The 21,094-nt window shown below is 38.5% G+C and overlaps 1 protein-coding gene across 9 annotated transcripts in view; it reads left to right on the top strand.

The window, feature by feature from the left end:
* The window catches only part of NUMB (NUMB endocytic adaptor protein), a 93,164-nt gene that overhangs the window by 44,503 nt on the left and 27,567 nt on the right, over positions 1–21,094 (top strand). For all 9 annotated transcript variants that reach the window (XM_058025387.1, XM_058025393.1, XM_058025392.1 and 6 more), the window contains one exon: positions 13,354–13,497. In XM_058025387.1, coding sequence (XP_057881370.1) covers positions 13,372–13,497 — 126 coding nt within the window. In that variant the 5' untranslated portion in view covers positions 13,354–13,371. The remainder of the gene's footprint in view (positions 1–13,353; positions 13,498–21,094) is intronic.

The following is a 21,094-nucleotide window of genomic DNA, read 5'->3' as shown; positions in this document are numbered from 1 at the left end:
AGGAATTTTGTAATCATTAATTTGATTTTAGATGAAAAGGGTAACCATCTCTTTGGATGTATACAGAGTTACTTATTTAGAGAAATACATTTTCATTGTTACATATACTTAAAGTGAACTTTCTTTTCTCTTCACTGAGTTTAATGGCAGTAAAAAAAAAACAATCTGGAGAGGAACAGTGGGATTTATTGATATCTGAAGCTTTATATATAAGTGATAATACTCACTGAGCAAGTGGTTGTGGATTCATAAGTATCATTGCTGGTCAAAAATAATGTCTTACTAATTTTAATGACCATCATGAAATCTGGTAACTTCTGTGGAAGGAAATGTCTGAGAGATTATTATCAGTGTTTAAGAAAACAGTGCCTGTGAAATTTTGTAGCAGTTTAATTCCTATCTACAGCCTCCATAAAGTCCAGCATTACTATCCTTGCAAGCGAAAGGCTTTAAATGCCAAATGATAGGAAGAGGGAGTGGGGGAGGGAAGTATGCATCTGTTTATAAGAGCAGACATGAAAAACTTTACTTGGAATTCTTCCATAAAACCTCAAACCTTGAATAAAGACTGATCGATGCATCCTTTTTTTTAATTCCATGGAGTTCACCCCTTCCCTCCTCTCACCTCTTACCCCAAATTAAAATATGCAAACATTGAAATTAGTAAGATGAAAGGTTTTGCCAAAAGTCTGAGAAACTTCAGGTCTGTTGCCATGAATAAAGAAAAATCCAGCCCTGACTGGAGTTGTGGCAAATTGGTGTAATGGAGTACTAATTCCAGATAGTGGGCTTATTCTTTAACAGAAACACCGAAATTATCTAAAAAAACATTATGTTGTGAGGTACAGAGAGAAAATGGCATTAAGTTCCCACATGAAACCTTTTATCACCCATATTGGACTTGACCAAATCACTTTATCATCTCCCCTTTATTTCAGGCCATAGATTCCTTTTTTTTTTTTTTTTTTAATATCCATGGAGTCATGGTTATAGCTTCAAGAGAGAGGTATTTTTTAAAAAAGTACTATAGGAGAATCTGAGATGGAGGTGGGACAGTAAGTCACCAAGTGAACGAGTTCTTGCTGCTGTCATATGAACATTGTTCTGGTAACTGATTGTGCTACACTTGGATTTGGGGAATGTTTTATTCCCAACATTACATACATCAGGATTTTATGAAGGTAAATGCTTATAAAAGATATTTTTTCAATTATGTTGCTATATATAATTTTTTTAATCGCTGAAGTTTGCTTAGATCTCAAGGCTTTGCAGTGAGCAGACATGGGAAGCATTAGGGATGAAGTGAGGTTTTACATGCTATGTCATCATAAGGAATGCTAGTTGTCCATATACAAAATGGTACCAGAAAGCTGGAATTGTGTTGGAATTCTCTGTTTAGACCCCTCTCACAGGGAGTATGGTGACAGATTCCTTAAATGTTTTGTGAGTTGTGTGGGTGATGAAACATGTGGCTCATATTAGACTCTAGAGAGGATACAAAATATTTTTAAAGGTACTTAACTGGTGAGGGAGTTCAAAAAGCATTGCATTCTGTGTGCTTAAAAGTATTTACAGCTTGTGTCTGACTTTGTTAAGCTAGCTTCTGATTTGCTTACATTTGTGTAAAGCAAATGGATTTGGAAATTCTGTTAGTACCTTGTAGTGCTTTGTAAAGAGTTATTATGAGAAAAGTGTTATGGAACAATTGAAAACTTGCGCTGGATAGGTGTACAAATGTATACATTAATTCCTACTATAATAAATAAGATTCATGTAAAGAAAAATTTGTTCTTCGAAGTCAACCACAGTTGCAGTGCCGGACACCAGAGTGGGTTCCTAAAAACATTCTGCCTATATTTTACATGAAAGTGAACTTTTTCTGTTGTTGGGCTTAATGAGAGATGATCAGATGATTTTCTGATATCCTGACAGCCAGAAAAAATTACTGTATCTTTTCTCTGGGCTCATTCGTATTATTAAAACCCGCCACTTTTCCACAAAAGCTTGGTGCAACGCTTCACAATTTCATTTGACTTCTAAATTAATATTAAAAACGCCTTTTCTGTCACTCTCGCTCCTCCTCCTTTACATTGGCTGCAGTCAAAAGTGTGGTTGATTTAGCGTGAACAAGCTGAAGAAAACCCACAGATAAGAGAGCCTTAATTATATTTAGCTGTGGAGGATGGGAGCGATTGAAGTATCTTGAGCTGCCATGTACCAGCTGCCAGGCAGTGACTGACTGGAGTGCTTGAGCCCAGCACAGCAATGGCGTAACAGGGAGTCATCTGTCACCCTGTGAATGGCACACTTGGTGGCAGTTAGTTAGGCTAATTTTCATTTTCTAATTGAGACTGACTAAGTGCGCCCATGGCTTGTTGCCGCAACAATTCAAATTTTGCGAGCTATCTGGATTGAGATTGACTAAGTGTGCCCATGGCTTGTTGCCACAACAATTCAAATTTTGCGAGCTATCTGGAATATCCAGATTAATTTCATTTAAATGTCTTGAGCTCTAAAAACTCCTGGGTGTTTTTTGGAGAGGGAGATCCTTTCAGTGTGGCGAGGCAGCTCTGCTGTGGCGCTGTGACAGCTGCCACACGGAGGTGTGGCCGGCTGGACAGGCCCTGAAGGGACACCAGCTTGGGAGCTGGAGCTGGGCTGCCTCACAACAAAGGCCTCACAGCACAGTAATTCCCTCTGATACTGTCAGTGCTGGATCCCGGCAAGAATGGAAGATTAAGACGTGAAGCAAGACTTCCCAGCTGGTCAGATGGGACCGGGTGATTTCCTAAATGGATGGCTGCACCACCGCCACTGTAGGTTCCGATACCTTTAGGAAGTTTTGATCAAATAGTTAATCTGGGTGGTTTGGGGATTTGTTTTTAAAAATTCCTTTCTATTTTTAGTTTTTTAAACTTTCTCAGGCCTGGGAATTGTGCTGCTTGATTTTCTATCATTAAGAGAAACACTATTTTATTAAAACCTGGACTGCTGGAGGATTCTATTGCTTTTTCAGGGTTCCTACAATATAAGAATTGGAAAATTATCGTTCCCTTTTTATTTTCTAACATTATGATATTGTAATTGTTGTAGCTTTTCCCCCGGGAAAATTGGTTTTCCTTGGATGTATCTAATCTGTCTTTGAGCTGAAGGTAGTAAGTAGTCGTTGTTACCATCCTTATCCTTGCTTCTTTTCCCTGCACCTTCCAGTTTCATTTCAGGGAGGGTATATGAACTACAACAACTATATGGTATTGAAGCTGAGTGCAGTCTGGTCTTATGCTGCAGCATCCTGCTTGCTTTGCACTGCTCTTTTTGTAATAATTATTTCATAGTAATTTAATAATAATTAATGTTGAAATATAAATAATTTAATAATAATATCATAATAATTCTTACTACTGTTTGCTTATTTGACAACTAAATTTTTGGAGGACTAAAAATGAGTTATGACCTTTCCTAGACAGTAATAATGACTGAATTCACATGCTTTGCTATTTATAATTACAGTGGCTTTTTTACCCTTCTTCCATATGCTTTTCTCTGCTGTTTTTATTACAGAATAATTTCTTCTTGTGAGATGATCTTGTATTTTTAAAATCAGCTTAATCTACTCTGGAACATTTTGCATCACCTGCACAGTTGTTGAACTTACTTCTTTTGAGAGCGTACAGTAATGAATGAGACATTGCTGGTTGTGGTGGAGAGCCCTCTTTATCTCCCTGTTTTGTATCTGAGCACTCTGCTACTCTTGTGCATTTGCCTAATTTCTCTGTTCCTGAATCCTGCTTGCTGACAGACTCAGCAGCACTACTGTTCATTCCCAGTGGAGGTTTCTCACGAGGCTGATAGAAATGTATGGCTTGTTGTTCCAAGTGTTTCCAGAATGTGGGCTGGGTGGGCTGGACCGTGCTGTGCACTGGTGTAGTGCAATGTTGCAGGAGCAGTTGGCCAAAATGTGAGTTGTGACACATTGTATAAGAACCAAGGCTTCACTATGAATATTCATATTCACTATAAATATTTTTTAATGTCTTGCTAAAATATATCGTCCTAGTAAATTGTTTTCGAGTGCAGTTGGTTCCTGCAAGGTGTGCTCTGGATCTGTAGCTCATTTTGTCTGCTCTGTCTGCTCTTAGCTAAGAGCTGGAACCAAAAATTCAGTGTGTGTTCTTATGGTTCTGGACTCCCAGTAAGCAGGGAGTGATCAGGTCAGCAGCACAAAGGTGTGATTGACTGATTTGTATTCGACCCTGTCTGTTACTAAGCAGCAGGTGTTAGGCCTTGTTTAGTTAACACTGATTATTTGCTTATAAAATACTCAGAGGTCCTATGGAAGTAAACCCTAAGGTTTGATTGATCTACCAGTAAAATACGTTTATTTTACTTGTAAAAGAGTATTTTTTAAATTTTGAAAATGCATTTATTTTTGTGGGATTTGACATACATAAATTCAAGCTGCAGTTTGTGGAATTGGGTGATTAAAGAACATACTTTTTGGCTGTTTCAGCTCTTTTTGTACTTTCTTTTATATCTAATTTCATTCTGAAATTCAGCATGTATTTGTAAAGATACCTTTTAAACCAAGATGTTTGTGACAGTGTTCACAGGGGTTTTCAGATTGGGGAAGAGACAAGGATCTGACTCTGTTTTAGAAGGCTTGATTTATTATTTTATGATATATATTACATTAAAACTATACTAAAAGAATATAAGAAAAGGTTTCATTAGAAGGCTAGCTAAGAATAGAATAGCTAAGAATGATAACAAAGGTTTGTGGCTCAGCTCTCTGCCCGAGCCAGCTGACTGTGATTGGCCATTAATTACAAACAACTCTATGAGACCAATCCCAGATGCACCTGTTGCATTCCACAGCAGCAGATAACCATTGTTTACATTTTGTTCTTGAGGCCTCTCAGCTTCTCAGGAGGAAAAATCCTAAGGAAAGGACTTTTCATAAAAGATGTCTGCAAAAGATGTTCATGTTTGAAAACTGTTGAGTTGTCTGATATTTAGCTGCCCTAAATGTAAGTGATTCACTTGGAAATGACGTGGCTTGGTTAGTTAAAATTATACACATGTGTGCAGATGAGCTGTAAAGCAGAATTACTTGAACTGCTTTCCACAAGGCACATAGCTAGTGTTTCTTTACTAAACTTCTGCTTATTTTCGGTTATTATAGATAATATAATTCAACTCACTTTCTCTCACATCAAGTGTTCAGGAGACCTGTTTTCTACCAGTGACTGACAGTCTGCAGGGTATTTTTAGAGTGAGCCTACAAAACAAGGGGATTACTGCCTTATATCTCTGCTCTTAAACCTCTTAGCATATTGTTTAGGACCATAGTTGGAGTTTGCAGTTGCTGTGGTGTCTGATGAATTGGGACATTTGCTTTATAATAGTTATTGATGGAGAAAATGAGGCTTGCTTTCTTTTATTTGCTGAATTTCACAGGTTTGTGAGAGGCAACTTATTTATTTTACACCTACTAGAAGGGGCAGTGCATATCCTTAGGAATAACTTCTGCCTTGCAATGATCAAACTTGTATTTTTGTGACAGTTTAAGAGTCTGAATGTTTATTTTGGTGATACTTCTGTAACATAACATTGTGGAATACTGACTTCTGTGTTAATTGCTGCAGTCTGGAGGTATTTATGTTTGAAAAGTGTATTTTACAAAATCCTGAGCTTTAGGATATAACCTCTGGTAGTTGAATGTTTTAGCCACATAATTGTTAACAGTGTGTTGGAGTACAGTTCATTATTTCATTTCCTGATATTTCATAATCTGTTTGCAATTTTTGTTTAAGTCTGGCTTTTGCCAGTAAAATGTTGCTGTCATAACATTGTTTTTCCCCCTTCTTCCACCCTCATCTGTGGTGCAGATAGAATTGTCGAGTGCTCTGGAAAGAATTGCGGCGTGCTCACACGATACCTTAGCTCAGGTGTAAGACAGCAACAGATCTGATGGATTTGAGGATGTCTTGTACTTCACATCATATGATAACAAAGCATCACAATTTCAAAGAATGCTGTCAGAGACATTATTGTCACAGCTCTGATCTCTTTGGTCTTACATAAAGAGTTTAAGGTTGCCATTTCTGCTCTATTTTCAAAGTCAGATCTAAATAGTACTTTCACTGCTGAAAGGTGACTTTTCTGCAGTTTCTTTTAGTTATGTATCCAATAATTTATCTTCAGCAAGGAAAATCCCCTTAGTTTGAACTCTAAATAATAACAACAACAACAACAACAAAATGTGTTTGCTGGCTGAACAAATTAAGAAATGCTTCACTTTTATGCATATTTTAATAGGATGCTTACTTGTAGTATTGTATGATGAGGTGTTAATTGGGTAATGAAAGGGTGCATGGTGAATAATGTGGTTAGTCAGCCTGTATTGCGACACAGGGCTGTTAACATTTTAGTGAGCATGCTCATACGGTTACTTGCCTTCATTTGCTTCAGTGTGACAGTGCTGGATTTAATTAGATTTTATGGGGTCTAAACTTACAAAAAGGCTCAAAGTTCTGCATTCAGAATCTGACACATGGGGTGACCTTTTCTTCCTTAGAAGATAAGGGTACTCTGTGTGCTTGTGCTGGTGAATAATTGCAGAGAAGCTGTTGCAGGGCAATTGCAGCAAGTTTTGGCTAACCTTTACAGTAGGCTTGGAGAGATAGGACATTACATGTTTTTGTACTGTGTAAGTGGGAGAGGAGGGGAGAGCGTTTGCTTAGCAGCAATGCTTAATAAGGATTTTTCAGAGAAGTAAAGCTCCATCCTAGCAGCTTCATAATAGACAGGGACAGACTATTTACCTTGGCAGCTTTCAGCTTGCTTTCCTAGCTTGCCTCTTTTTTATAAATTAAATGTTCTTACATTGTCATCTTAAATTTAGGGACTCAAATTTTACATTAGAGAGCAGAAGAGATCTAAATGTTTTAAACTGCTTCTACTTGTGTTTGTACTGCAGGTAAGCCTGCCAAACCCAAACATAATCCTAAGAGAATGACTTGAAACAAGCATATTTCCTCAGTGATGTCCTCGAGTCCTGCTTATAGCCAAGATTTACAAACAATAATGTTCAAGTGTTGGCAGTGAACTGTATTTTATTGGAAAAAGCAATGTGAAATACTCTTCTGGAATATGGAAGTGGGCTGTTCACATTTCCTGATGCATTTCATAGTACGATTGAGGTTTTCATAATGCTCAAAAGATAGCTATTAAGCATTAGTCTGTGGACAAGTTGTGACCAAGTTGTACTTGCACAAGAACTCAGAGCCACTGAGCTTTCTAAGGATACAGATCTTCGCAGCCATGTGGAGGAATGTCTCTGGAGTGTTTTCCTAGTAAGTAGGTTAGGTAAACACATTTTTTTTCAACAAGATTAAGATTATTTGCATTTCTTAGGTGTGAAATATCAGGTAACTTTGGCAGGAAGAATGCATCCTGATTCAGGAAGCTTTGATGTCAAAAAATGCGAGAAAAACATTAGAGATGGATGAGGTTTTTGCTCTGGGTTTCAGGCTCTCTGGCTTGGCCCTTCAGCAGTATTAGGTGTATTTCACTGGGGAAGAGCACATAAGGGAGCAGATGGTTGTGCAGCTGCTTAGCCCTCACCTGTGTGTGGCCAGCAGGCAGTACTGGTATGAATGAGACCTTTTTTTTTTTTTCTTTTAAATTACTTAACCTGATAGTATCAAGTTAATTGAATTTGTTTTATATGGAGGCTTGTAAATTCTAGAATGCTCCCTATAACACATTTTCCTTAAAACTCTATTTCCCTGCTGTCTGAAGTGCACACCTCTAGGAATTTTGTCCCTGTGTCAGTACTTCACCTGGTGGTTCATGCTCCTGGGAGGACTTTGCACTACAGATCAGGAGGATGGGAGGGTGGGTGTGGGGCAGGGGGGTGTTCCCTCCTGCCCCCGGATACTCTGCATTTGTGGCAGGCTGCAGAGAGTACTCTGCCCTTGTTTGACCCATGACTTTCTTTTTTTTTTTTTTTTTTTCTAAATTAGTAAATAGGAAACGCTATTACGTTCTGAAAGAAAACGGATAGTAATCCCAAACCTGCCAAATGGTTTTTAAAAGCTGACTGAAGACTTAATACCCATTTTGATCCTTTTTCATTGCAAACAGAAAAGATAATAGATAATTGAATACATATTAAATAACCTTTGTGAAGGCTAGAGTTCATAAGAAAGATAAAAAATGTTTGTGCTGTTTTTTTTGTCCTGGTTTGAAACTCTAAGTGGTTGCTTAGTGTGAAGTATGTAGTACACCCTAACTTACAATCTAACCAATTGAATTTGTGCATGCAGTTTGGGTCCCCAGGTATCCATATGAATACATATTAAATAACCTTTGTGAAGGCTAGAGTTCATAAGAAAGATAAAAAATGTTTGTGCTCTTTTTTTTGTCCTGAATTGAAACTCTAAGTGGTTGCTTAGTGTGAAGTATGTAGTACACCCTAGCTTATAATCTAACCAATTGAATTTGTGCATGCAATTCAAGTCCCCAGGTATCCACATTGTCCTTCTGCTCTTCAGATTCTCTAGTTTGGATTACTCAGTAGCAACAACTGCTCTGCAAGAAGCAGCTCTCCACAGTGCAAATGAATTGCTTATCTAAAGGTATGGCTACGTGGGTAAACTCTTGCAAAGCTAAGCTCCAAATTTGCATCATCAGCAGCTTCCTCCTGATCTAACTCCAGTTAATTTGAAAGCTTACCCATCTCCCACTGAAGGGTAAATTGCTGGCTTGTGCTCACTGAAGGGTAAAAGTGAACACAATTGTACAGCAGAGCAGCTAACAAGACATGAATTAACATGCTGGTTTATCTTGCAGTCATTCGTTCTGCAGCCATACCCTGATGATGCACAGGGCAGTGAAGCTGAGTGCTTCAACGTGCAGTTTTATCCATGACAGTGTTGTTTCTGTCAGCTCTGCCCCGAGTTGGCAGTGGACTGATTGAGGTGTAAATGGTGGTTTTTCTGTTGGTCAGAAGAATAGTGATGTTCCAGCTCTCCTTAAATTGCCTTTGGAGCTCTGTTTCCAAAATACATAAATTTGCATAAAAATAAATGGTAACATAAATGTAAAAACTCATTTGTCTTTTTGATACCTTTTCTAGGTAGGTGCTTTGAGAAATGGTCTAATGTCTAGCTTCATGTTGAAATCTCTTGAATTAGGAAAGTGGTAGAGATATTAATGTTGTGTAGGTGGTTTTGTTTTGCTTAGTTGGGGTTTCTTTTACCTTTTTTTTTTTTTACCTCCAGTGGGAATGACCATTTAGATACTCATCTGTCTGCAGTAAGGTAACCTTGAAATCTACCAGGACCCAATGTGGCTGTTTCCTTATTTCTCCATAAGGCTCAGGACTTTGAGCCTTTGTTTACAGTTTGTCTCTGATGTAATGTTATGTTTTGTGATTTAATTAGATTTTGAGTTCCCTATCTTGACTTTTCACTAGGTTTTCTGAGTTCCAGACAAAAGTAGTAAAAATTTCAGCACTTAATTGGAGCAATTCACTGTGCTTCTCTTCTGAATCCTCAAACATCCAACCTGTGTGAATTGTTCTATTTAACACGTTCCCATCAGGTGACAACTCTAGTTATGTTGTCCTGACATCCATGTTACCAGCAAATTAGGTATTTATAGGACATACTGTTTTGCAGCCTACTTGTAAGTCTGATATTTCAGAAAATGAAAGTGTGGCCATTGGAGAGAACTTGCTGGTTGCCTGACAAGAAATTAATTTTGCTGTTTGTCAGCATTTCTATCAGATAGAATAAACTATTTTTAAACTGTTTGTTGCCAACATGACCTCAAAATCAGAACATGTAGGAAAATGGGTTTGGTTTTTGGTGAAAAGGAAATACTTTGGGCAAAGTGCCACTTCAGTTTCTCATACAAAATGTAGTTGAGGAACTCTTATTCTTATCCTCCCCTGGGGATTGAGATTCCTGGTCAGAATAAATGTCAGATAAGGCACCAGTCTCTTGGGCACCAGTAACGCCTGGGAGGGAGAAGTCCAACAGAATGCTCGCATAAGCAAATGTTATAATAAGGCAATTAGACTGCGATTTTCCACAAGTGGCTCAGTGCTCGTGTGCTGTCCGCAGTCCTTGCTCTGCTATTCGCTCAAGTTTTTGAGATTCAGAGTTACCTTGAGCTCTTCAAAGCTGACACGAGCCTTATTGCATCTAATTGTGTCTCCTTAAAAGTCTGTTGTCCCTTTTGTCAGAGTGGAGTATCTGTGTCCATTTGTGCCTCGCTGGAGTGCCAGGTCTGGCAGCTGGGCTGTAAGCCATGTGCTGACCAGATATCTGCACTTCACACTGAAGCAGCTGGAGCAGTGGTTTTGCTCTGGCACTGCCAGTCTGCAGCAGGGACAAGAGTGGGTGTCTGTCCTTATGAGCTGAGATGCCATGCAGAGATTTGCTGCAGTATGTTTCACCTGCCCAAGGTGATTGAATGGCATCCCTTGAAATTCTGATTCCTTCAGACAGAGTCCTCCATCTGCAGTTTGTAAAACAAAATACATAATTAATATTGCTGTGATGCCTCTCTAAGCCTTGATGGAGAATAGAGGCTTTGCAGCTCCTCTGAATACTTTGAGAATTGCCTTTGCACGTTCAGAGATTTTGAAATGGCTTGTAGCTTGTAAGATAAACAATGTTTATAGAAGAGTGTTATGATTTAGCCCGAGATGGCAACTAAGCCCCATTCAGCTGCTTGCTCACTCTTCCCGGTGGGATGGGCAAGGGAGTCAGAAGAGCAAAAGTGAAAACTTCATGGGTTGAGAATAAGATAAATAAATGCCACACAGGCAAGCAAAGCAAGAAATTAATTTAATACTTCCCACGGGCAGGCAGGTGTTTGGCCCCTGCCAGGAGAGCAGGGCTCTATCGCACACAGCAGTTACTTGGGAGGACACTGTTACTCTGAATGTTACCCTTTTCCTTTTGTCCTTCCTTCTGTCTTCCCTCCCCCTGGTTTTACTCGCTGGGTGTGATGCCATATGCTGTGGGACATGCATGTGCTCAGCTGGGATCATTCTCCCAGCTGTGTCCCCCTCACAACTTTTTGTGCCCTGGAGCCAGCTCAATGGTAGGGTGGGGTGAGAAGCAGAAAAGACCTTGATTTAGTGTAAACACTCCTTAGCAACAACTAAACCGATGTGTTATCAACATTTTTCTCAGCCTAAGTCCAAAACACAGTGCTGTATCAGCTACTGGGAAGAAAATTAACTCTGTCCCAGCTGAAAGCAGAAGAGTTGCTTCAGTTTACTGAGTGATAAGAAATGTGCACGGTTTTTATTTTGTACATAGGTTCTAATCTCTGAATCCACTCAAATATTTTATGTTCCTAGATACGACAAGCATTTTGTAGCTATGAAGGAATGAAGTTAACAGTTCTTTATAACCAGATAATTGTGATTGAGAATCCTTCAGCAGTTTCCCATCCCTGTGCTTATACTGCTTGTCAGACCTCCTGGCTGTTCAGGTACCTACTAGGGACAGTTGCCTGTAGCCTTCAGCAGACATCCCAACCCTTCACTTCATTTGCATTTGGATTTGGGCTGCTTGGAGGGTCTCACCTTGTTGCTTTCAAATGCTCATCAAGTAACTTTGAGCACAGTGTTTGCTGTAAAAGTGGTCTTTGGTGTGGCTGTTTTCTGGTGTAGAAATACTGCAGGAATTATCCCCTAAGCTGAAAGGACCCAGAATGCTGCAAGACCCAGGAGTGTTGGAATTCAGGTGCCACTGAACTTGTGCATGTGACTGTTATGCTTATTTGCACTTAAACAATTAACATCACCACACTTAAATCACCCAGTCCTAGTGATACAGTGCTGTTTTCTTTATCCCTGGGTATATCTTTGAATTATTACTTATCTTACAATAGTTCTTTTAATAGATGATGGAAAGTTGTAAGATTCTAGAGAAATCAGCCAGTATCATGCCATGAAGATACAGTGGGAATTGACTTCTTTAATTATCTGCTGCTTGAGGAAGAAAGTAACAATTGCTGAAGGAAGTTTTAGGGAGTCACTAAGAAAACACACACCTTTTTGTTATTTGGCATGGCTAAAGTGTGCCATGTTTTGTGAGATACAAAACAATTTAGTATGTGTAATTAGTGATGGGCAGTGATTTTCTGTAGTGCTTTTAATTTCTGACTCTTGTTCAGCTTTGAAATAGTTGCATTTTGACTTTAAACTTCTTAAATGTCAGATACCACAAACAGGAATGTGTTGATTTTTCTCAGCTATATAATACAGTTTTCAGTGGAAGATACTAGTTCTTTTCAAGGTTTAAAGTGCTGTTCCAACTGCTTTTAAAGCAGCTTTTGTTCAAAGGCCAGCCATTGACACCTGTAAATATCTATATTCTGTAGTTTATTCAGTCTAATGGGAAATAAGTGTATGTAATCTAATTAGATTTTGCTGCCTTGCATTCTGCAACATCTTTTTTTTTCAATCAAAATGAGATGTCGTGGTTGTGAGAGGGCTTCTTTTTCAGGAATGATGACCAGGTCTCAAGAAGCCTTTCAGTATGTCTTCAGTATTCCCCACTTTGTATCCCATATGATTTTACTTCTTTAGGTGAATAATGAGTCTTTTTATTAGTAGTAATTTTGCTGATAGCTTTTTGACTTACTGTCTAAAGCATAGATTGGATTGTATATAGAAATTGATACATGAAGGCACAGTGTATACAACGTTCTGAATTCTAGGCTTCAGAAGTATATTTGCAGCACTGTCTTCCCCTTTTGAAGAAGTGCATTTCTCATTTAACCACAAGAATTCTACCAGACTAAGCAAGGGCTGGACTGTTCCCCTCAGTAAAAGCGTGAACCTCTCTCTTGTACTTAATGAACACCACAACCACCTTATTTTAGGAGCAGTTTTTGAGCTATGAATCCTTGCCTTGCATGAGTGCCATGGAAGCTTTTGCTGTTGGTGTTCTGCTTGGTTGCTTTAGGTAGGTGTTTAAATTTGGGGAGTCAGGATTTCATGTGCATCACTCTTCAGAGCTTCTCTGTCAGCTATTTTATGTAACTGTGTGCTCCCACTAATACTTATTCCTGGATGTAATGCTTCAGTTGCTGTGGAAAGATGTTAAACAAGTAATGTGGATTTGTGTTTTCCATTTTGAAGTGAATACCCATCTTTCTCTGAATCTGTGTCCAAAATATTTTCCTCTCCCAGGCCCTTTCATTCATCTTTGCAAAAGCTCAGGTTTTCCACAGCGTCATTTGTCATGATGGTGGTTGACCCAAAGAGGCTAAATGTGTGTTTGGTGCTTATTGGCAGTATTCTTTTTTTTCTTCTTCTAGGACGTGAAAATCTGAGAGATGAACAAACTACGGCAAAGCTTTAGGAGAAAGAAAGATGTCTATGTGCCAGAGGCCAGCAGGCCCCATCAGTGGCAGACTGACGAGGAAGGCGTTCGTACTGGCAAGTGTAGCTTTCCTGTTAAGGTAAGAGTTACTGCCCTTCTTTTGGATGTCCATGAGGTGCTCTTGCCATGAATTGTTATTTGGGTTTTTTTGGCAAGCATAAACCAGAGACATGCTTCATTACACACTGACCTATTTTGCAGTTGGCTCTCAATTGCAAAGGATGTGGCTTTTTTCTTAAAACCAGATGGCTCATGTAACAAATGCCTTGGAAAACCAGTCTGAGATATCCTACATTATCATCTAGTTGAAATATATCATGTAGCTTGGTAGAGGAGTAATACAATATTTGTCATCATTTTTCTGGAAAATCACAAATTATAGACCTATTGGATTGCATGAAAAGGTACTCAGTTCTCCCTGTTATAAGTTTAGTTGTGATTACAGTTTGACTTGTAAGGTAAGTGGTGGGCTGTGCTTAAAGCAATCCTTCCTCCCTCTCAATAATTGAAAATATTTTCAAGTAACACCTGGGATTTCAACCAGTGCATGAGGTTAGAAGCACCTGCTAACTCTGAGAATGCCTCTGTGCTATGATCCTGTATGTGTGTATTACTGACTATTAATGCTCATGAAACTGAAATGACCTTTTAAAATTCTGGTAACTCATTCCAGATTATCAGAGTATTATAAATAGATATTTTCTTTTTTGTGTCCAATTCTCCTTCCTCTTTATTTAAGAAACAATAATTTAATACTTTAGAATAGTATTTACTATTAATAAATACCAGAATAAAAATAAATACAAAATTTAGGGTGGCTTGTTGCATATGCTCCCCTTTCTTCCTCAGGTACACTAATAGTAGATCTACAATAGGTTGGAATCAGATGATGCTTGAGGAAAGCTAATGGGTTAAATATCAGTGTACAAAGAGCACAGTCTATGGTTCTGACACCTATGGGCCTTCCATTAGGTTTTTCTCTGTATTATGCTTAAAGTAATTCTGTCTGATAGTTAAACATGTGATGTTGCTAGGTGGAATTCTTTAAACTGACTGTTGCATGTTTTTGTGAAGTTGTGGATTGGTAAGTATGGGGTAACTTTCACACGAGGTTAATGCCCTGCTTTACCCTACTAGAGTTGCTTTTGTCCTTTTACATATACTCAAGTGTATACAAAATTTCTAGTTCATGGCTCCTGGCGTATTTTTGTCTTGAGTTATTTTTCTGCTAAGAGGAAGGAACTGTAATTCAGTCCTGAACAGAGATGGTGTTTTGCCAAAGCTTTGAAAGTAATTGCTCTGGGAAAGCTCAAACTTAGATTAAGGTTTAACACTGTCTAGGAGAGAACAGAGCAGTAAGTTTGAGGATGGTGATTTTTTCATAACTTAGGCATTACACAGGTTGAAAAGCAGAGTGCTCAATTTATAGCATTTAGTTTTATTCAGACTTTTCAATCCTTTACTGAACACAAAGGATGCGAACCACTCCACACTGTTAAAAGACTGACTTTTTTTAAACTCTCAGTCAGGACTTGCACTTCTAATGACAAGTGCTTCCTGTATTTAAATGAACCATTCATCTATTCTGGGCACATGTACCCAAAGTCAAAAAAGGTTTTGGCCTATTCTGTGCTGAAAAGGCGTAGAAATGGATGAATCTTTGCATCTTTGTCATCAAAGTGGGACTTAGGTGCACTCCTTAGTCTGCTTTTGATTGGAAATCACTGGATTAATTTAATTTGTTCTTTGGGAAAAATGCTTTTAAGGTAAATGTAAGGGACATTCCTTGATTTGGTCAGAATGGTAAGAGTATTAATATCTAAAGAACTTGCAATTAGGTGAAAACTTAAATTCAGAACAATTTAATATTATGAGGTGTTTTATCTTACTTGATTAGAATTTATTTTCCAATGTAGTGTACCTTGAAATGGACAAAGTGGAAATTTTTATAAGGCTTGAGATGCAGAGTGGGTGTTAACTGGTGTTGAATTGATAGAGACAGGAAGTGTGCCATTGTGAGGGAACAAGATAAACCAGATGCAGAGTCATCGCTCTAGTGGGTGGTACTGTATTTTGCTCACAGAAAGAATAGAACTTTGTGCTATTGAAGGACAGTATCCTGTTACGCCTGTCTTGGATATTTTTTGGGAATTCATACATTCCAGGAAAAGTATGCAGTCTCCTATGTCCTTAAATATCTGATGGGGTGACTTTTCTTCCTGATGCTCCTCAGTAGAGTAGGACAAAGCGAGATATTTTGGGAAGAATGGTTAATGAATAGGAATGCATTCAAATAGGAAAGATGATGAATGTACCTGAGTTTTCTTTAAGTTTTGAAGTGGGAATTCCAAATTGGTCTGTTGTCTGTAGTGCAACTGCTGAACCACACCTGAATGTGTTGACAGAGCTGGGGAGGGAGTGCACAGGATTAGCCTGTTCTTACTTCTTATGATCTGCTTTGTCTGCTCTCTAAAAATCACCTGAAATTCTTTGGAGTTCAAAGCATAACTGAGTAACAAGACCAGAATCTGGTCTTGTTTTCAGTGAGGATGAAGACTTCATCTGTACTCAGTAAAGACATGAGAATTCTTAATAAATGTTGCTGCAGCTGTCTGTAGGATTTTCTGTTTGAAAGTAAAATTTATGAGACTAGGGTGGTAGCAGTCACGCTGTGGGCTTTGTTACCTCTAATGCCTGCTATTTGATATAGGTAAGATGCTAATATACTTTTTTTTTTGAGATAGACAGGAGACTAGTGCAAACACGTAAGGGAACATTTGTTCTTGGTTTCTCTTGTAAAAAAAAAAGATCTCTTAAATTGGTTTGGTTTTTAACTTCTTGCCTTTGGGCATTTATATTTTGCCCAGAGCTTGGGTCTTTGTAGAGTGCTACCACAGATTTATCCTTTTTTAGACATTACACAGCATTTGGAAGCGCTTTGAAAGTCGTGTTGCAAATAGGATTTCATTCTGCCTTCAGGCTTCACTCTGTTAGTGTTGGACAGGGGCTCCAGTAGCTGCTTATTTCTTGCACTTGGAGGATGCTGTACTGCAAACAGATTTAATGTTACTGAAAGGTTTTATATGTTGGTGTGTTTCTTGAAGCTCTTCCTGCACTATGTCCACAGATGATCCTTATTGTTAAAGTCATTAAGTGTTCTGTTGGATTTTGAGCAAATCTGATACACCTATGGATCATCTTCCCTTTGAGAGAGAAGATGCTCTGTGGAAAGTACAGGCAAAATTCCTGTTACATTCCTTTATGTTGCTTTAAAATTCAGGGGAGTAGATTTGATCCACAGTTGCTTCTTCCCAGTGCTGTGCTCATAAATTTGGAGGTGGTGATAATCATGAATGAATACTGTTCCTTTCAGTCAATAGCATTCCTTTTTGTTAATAGTCTGTGTTTTTCTGCTTGTTGGTGGGGCTGTGTTACAGGTAGCCAGGTATTGATCATATTTTCTCAGTGTGTGTAGATGTAATTACAGACTGTTCTTCTCTGTGTTGGAAATCTAACCACACCTGAGGTGGTAACCTGACGCTCAAAGATGGGGCTGTGCAATGGCTGCTGGCTTTCCTGTAGTGCTCTTCTGTGTAAACTGCTTTGAATCCACTAAAGTTAGATAGAAAGAAGGGCCAAGGAGAGACAGGTCCTGTCTGCAGAGGTATGGAAAGGATGTTAAACTTGTATTTAGAAAAGTGACTTGCAGACTTTTGGTATTCCGTTGGGAACTTGAATGGTGTTGCTCTCCTAACTTTGGTGTTGTGGAGACATAATACCGTGCAGCTTTTATAGATGTTCAACAAGAGTTGCCCCATTGTTAAATGTGGCACTGGTCCATCTGTTGCAGTCTGTGCATAAGTCTGTTTTCAGGGACAAAATCTTTTCCACTGTCCTAAGAAACTGAAAGGTAAATACTGTGTTTCAATAGCGAATCCTTCCTCTGAGAGAAAAACGGTACGAGATACATGTAGTACATAGGGATGTTAGATGAAGAGATTGTATTTCAAAGTATTTAGAAGTTGAATGTTCTAACAGACATTACAGCTGTGCTTATCAGCACTATAATTTATTTATACACAATTTTATGCATTAGAATTGTAACAAATGAAGTTCATTGACATACACATTTTCAAACTTGCTTTCTTGCTCCAGACACTACCTCACTGAAAACATGCAGCAGTTCTGTGGTATAATGACTAAAGTATTTGACACTAGGGCTTCTTTTGTGTGAAAAGCCTTTTCGAGTGTCCCTCTGGGTAAGTGGTTTTCATTCATACAAATGCTCTTTGGAGTAACTGGTCTGTGAAATTTATATCAGAAAAATTAGGTCATTTCCTTTTACCTAAGAGAACTAAACAAAGAAAACATTTGCAAATTCTTGGTGGTTCTGACCAAAAGGATGTGTTAAACAGAATATTGACAGCTGGCTACTACCTGGTGTTCTAGAAGATGCAGCAGTTCTGTGTATCTTAGGTTATTTAATTAGTTTTGTTCTGTCGTTTCTATGTTCTTGGTGGCCAGTCTCTTTTTACCTTAAGGCATCTAAGGCTGCTGTTGTATATCACCTGCAGGTTTACTTGTGTTTTTTAATTCAACCGAGAAGGCTAAAGATGTTGATGAAAAAGCTGGTGTGGAAGAGTAACAAACCACATTTCTATCTCTGGCATCCAGGGTTTGCTGCTGAGTACCTGTTATCTTTGGAGTTAGCCTTTGCACTGAATTTGATTTCTGTGTTAGTGTTGACAAATAACAATTGTATGGATACAGTTGTACTTTCGTATATAAAAGAATTGGCTTTCCAGTACAAGTACTCTTGAACTGTTTCCTGTCTAACCCTTGCTTTTATGGGACATGTTTGGAAGACACTGAATTGTTTTGTGTTCAAGAAGAGGCAGAAGGATAGGCAACAGCTGGCACAAGCCCTGTGGAGTATCCTCACTGGGACCTATGAATGTCAGTTCTCATCCCTGGGTCCCTGTGTTTGGGTTGTTGGGCCATACATGGCACTGCTGAAACCACCATCAGTAGGAGCTGGGCCATTTCAGTCACTTTGCTTTGTGTTCTCACAGCCCTCGTGGCTGCCCAGGTGTCCTGTTTGGTTTTGGAATTTGCATATGATCTTTATTGCTTCTTGTCAAATTTATAAATCTCATATTAAAAATAACTTCTTATATTTAATAAGTTTATAAAGACAGCTTGCATTCTGTTTCTTCAGGTCAGAAAGACTGGTACCAGCACAGGTGACTGTGGCTTTTGTTTTATGTCTTAAATGCACTTCTAGTTTGAAATAATAGCTGTGAAAGAATTTACCAGCGTGATGCTGAAGTGCCTTTAAGTTAAGCATGTGAAAGCCTGAGGTACTTGAATAGTCTTTGGAAACTATGTTAAGTATTTTTAAGAAGTCAGTGTGACAAAGCTGCTGATTTCTGAAATGTTGTGCAGCCTTACACATTAAACACTACAAATCTCTACCTATGAAGGCATGAACTGATGTTAGCAGTGAGCAGTAATCACTCCTATTGAATGCTAACCCTCAGCAAGCAATGGTACACTTAAAAAATCCTGCAGCATTTAACATCACAGGAAAAAGGCTGGAAGTCAGCTAATTATAAAAGATGGTGATTATAGTGGAAGGTGTGACGCTTACCCCCAATATTTTCCTGTGCATTTCTGTCATGGCTAAAAGAAATGTAAGGTGATCCCTAATTTTTACACGTTTTACCCTAGTGTCCAACCCTTAGTTTTGTTTGAATGGCCTTGCAAACAAAAAGTTTTAAATGAAGCCTCTTGCTGAGTTTTAAAAACCTCCTGTCTTTGGCAAAGGTGAAATTCTTAAATAGTTTTATAAACTTCAGGTTGTTTTAAAGATAGGACAATTAAAATTGTTTGGATTGCCTTGCAGAAATATTTATTTTAAATGTTATTTAGGTGTTGGAAATCAAAAAGTTCTCATGGGGTTATACTTTTTTATTCTGTTTTTTAAAATTAGGAGATCCCCAGTGTTGTACATGGAAACTGAATTTTTTGCAGGAGTTGAAGAAAAGATACGGTGGACACCTGTGCAGTGTGTGTACAACACTTCATGCTATCAACACTTGATTGTCCTTTATATTTTCTTTTTTTTAAAGAAAGTTTTAAATGGTTGTCTGTTCCTGGCCAAATAGGAATTGCACATCTGAGCATAGAGCTGAAGACCAAAGTCTGACAGTACATATGTGAAGCTGTGAGGGACTAGGAGAAATAGTGTGTTTAGCTGCATCAAGGGAAATTTAGGATATGCATTTGCAATAACAACTCAGCAAAATAATATCCCTTTCTAAAGTGACACATGCAAACTACAGGGTAGAAGGTCCAGCCTTCTGATCTCCAGTTACAGAAATGTCATAATACTTCAAGGCTGACTTCTCTGATGTAGATGTGGAAGTAGATCCTGCCCTGAAGCAAGTGCTGTCCTACATAACCTTCTGAGTTCCCTCTCTGCCTCATTTTAGGGATTTATAAGAAAATGAAGAATATAGCATTTGTATATCCTGCATTGAGCTCCTTTATTGCATCTTCAGTATTCCTGACTCACAATGTTTTTTCTGTTGGCAATGATAAACATCATGTGAGAACCAGTACGTGAAATGCTCAGTGTGGCTCTTAGGTGGGTGAGATGTAAAAAATAGAGAGAACTACTGGTATAGGTACTGCTTTAGATTCTTTTGATTCTCATTATTCAGAGACATTTAGCAGTCATAGCTGCTACAGTTCCCTGTTTTGGGGAATTTAACAGGTTGGTGAGACATTCTGATTTCTGGTGATGTCTGTAGCATCCTAACTAACCTATTGCTTTGACTAAGCAAAATTAAACTTTGTTGATGCTTAATCATAGAGTTTCTGTTTGTGCTTCTACAGCTTTGTCTGAGCAAACATTTTTTTCAAACCAAAAAATTTAGAAGGCAGGAGCATGGGTGTGAGAGGAGAGAAATAAAATATTGAACATTGGAATGTAAATCTTAGAAGTCGGTGGAAAAGTAGCACAACTTTAAGATGTATCCGGGATTTCTGGATTTAAGCTTATGTTTGCTTGCAAGACAGCATTTCATTCTGAAACTTTGGTGCTCAGGCTTTAGTTCTTGAGCAATGCCAATTCTAGAAGCATATCTGCACATGCAGGTGTCAAGTAGTCAGTCTTACTGTTGCAAATAGTACACCAGAACTTTCACAGAGGAAGAAAGAGGAATGTCGTTGCCTCTAGGAAAAATACCAAGAAATGTTGGTGTGCTTCTCTTTATGACAGCTTGTTTCCTAGCACAGGACACCTTGGCCAAGACTTCAAGTAAGCTCATTTCCTGTGTCCATCTAGTTTCAAAAGTAATCCAAAGAACCTAATCTGTTACTGCAAATAAAACAGCGCATGTGAACATCTGCTGATACAGAGGGAACTTCCAATTATTTGTGTAGCTGAGTCTGTTTCAAATAGAAACTGTAAAAGCATATTGCCAGACTTGAGCAAACAGAATTGGCTTGAGTTGTCCAGGTTGAAGGAGCTCTGGTGAAGGATCTTTTTGCCAGCTGTTATTGTTGAACTTTGAAATTTTGAGAACTGAGTCAGCCGGTATTCGAGAGAAATGAAAACAAAGAAGATCAGGGCAGTATTGCTTGTACTAGGACACAGATGGTGTTTTATT

This window comes from Melospiza georgiana, chromosome 6 (genome assembly GCF_028018845.1).
Source record: "Melospiza georgiana isolate bMelGeo1 chromosome 6, bMelGeo1.pri, whole genome shotgun sequence".
Lineage (NCBI taxonomy): Eukaryota > Metazoa > Chordata > Aves > Passeriformes > Passerellidae > Melospiza > Melospiza georgiana.
This window is presented reverse-complemented; position numbering and strand designations above follow the sequence as displayed.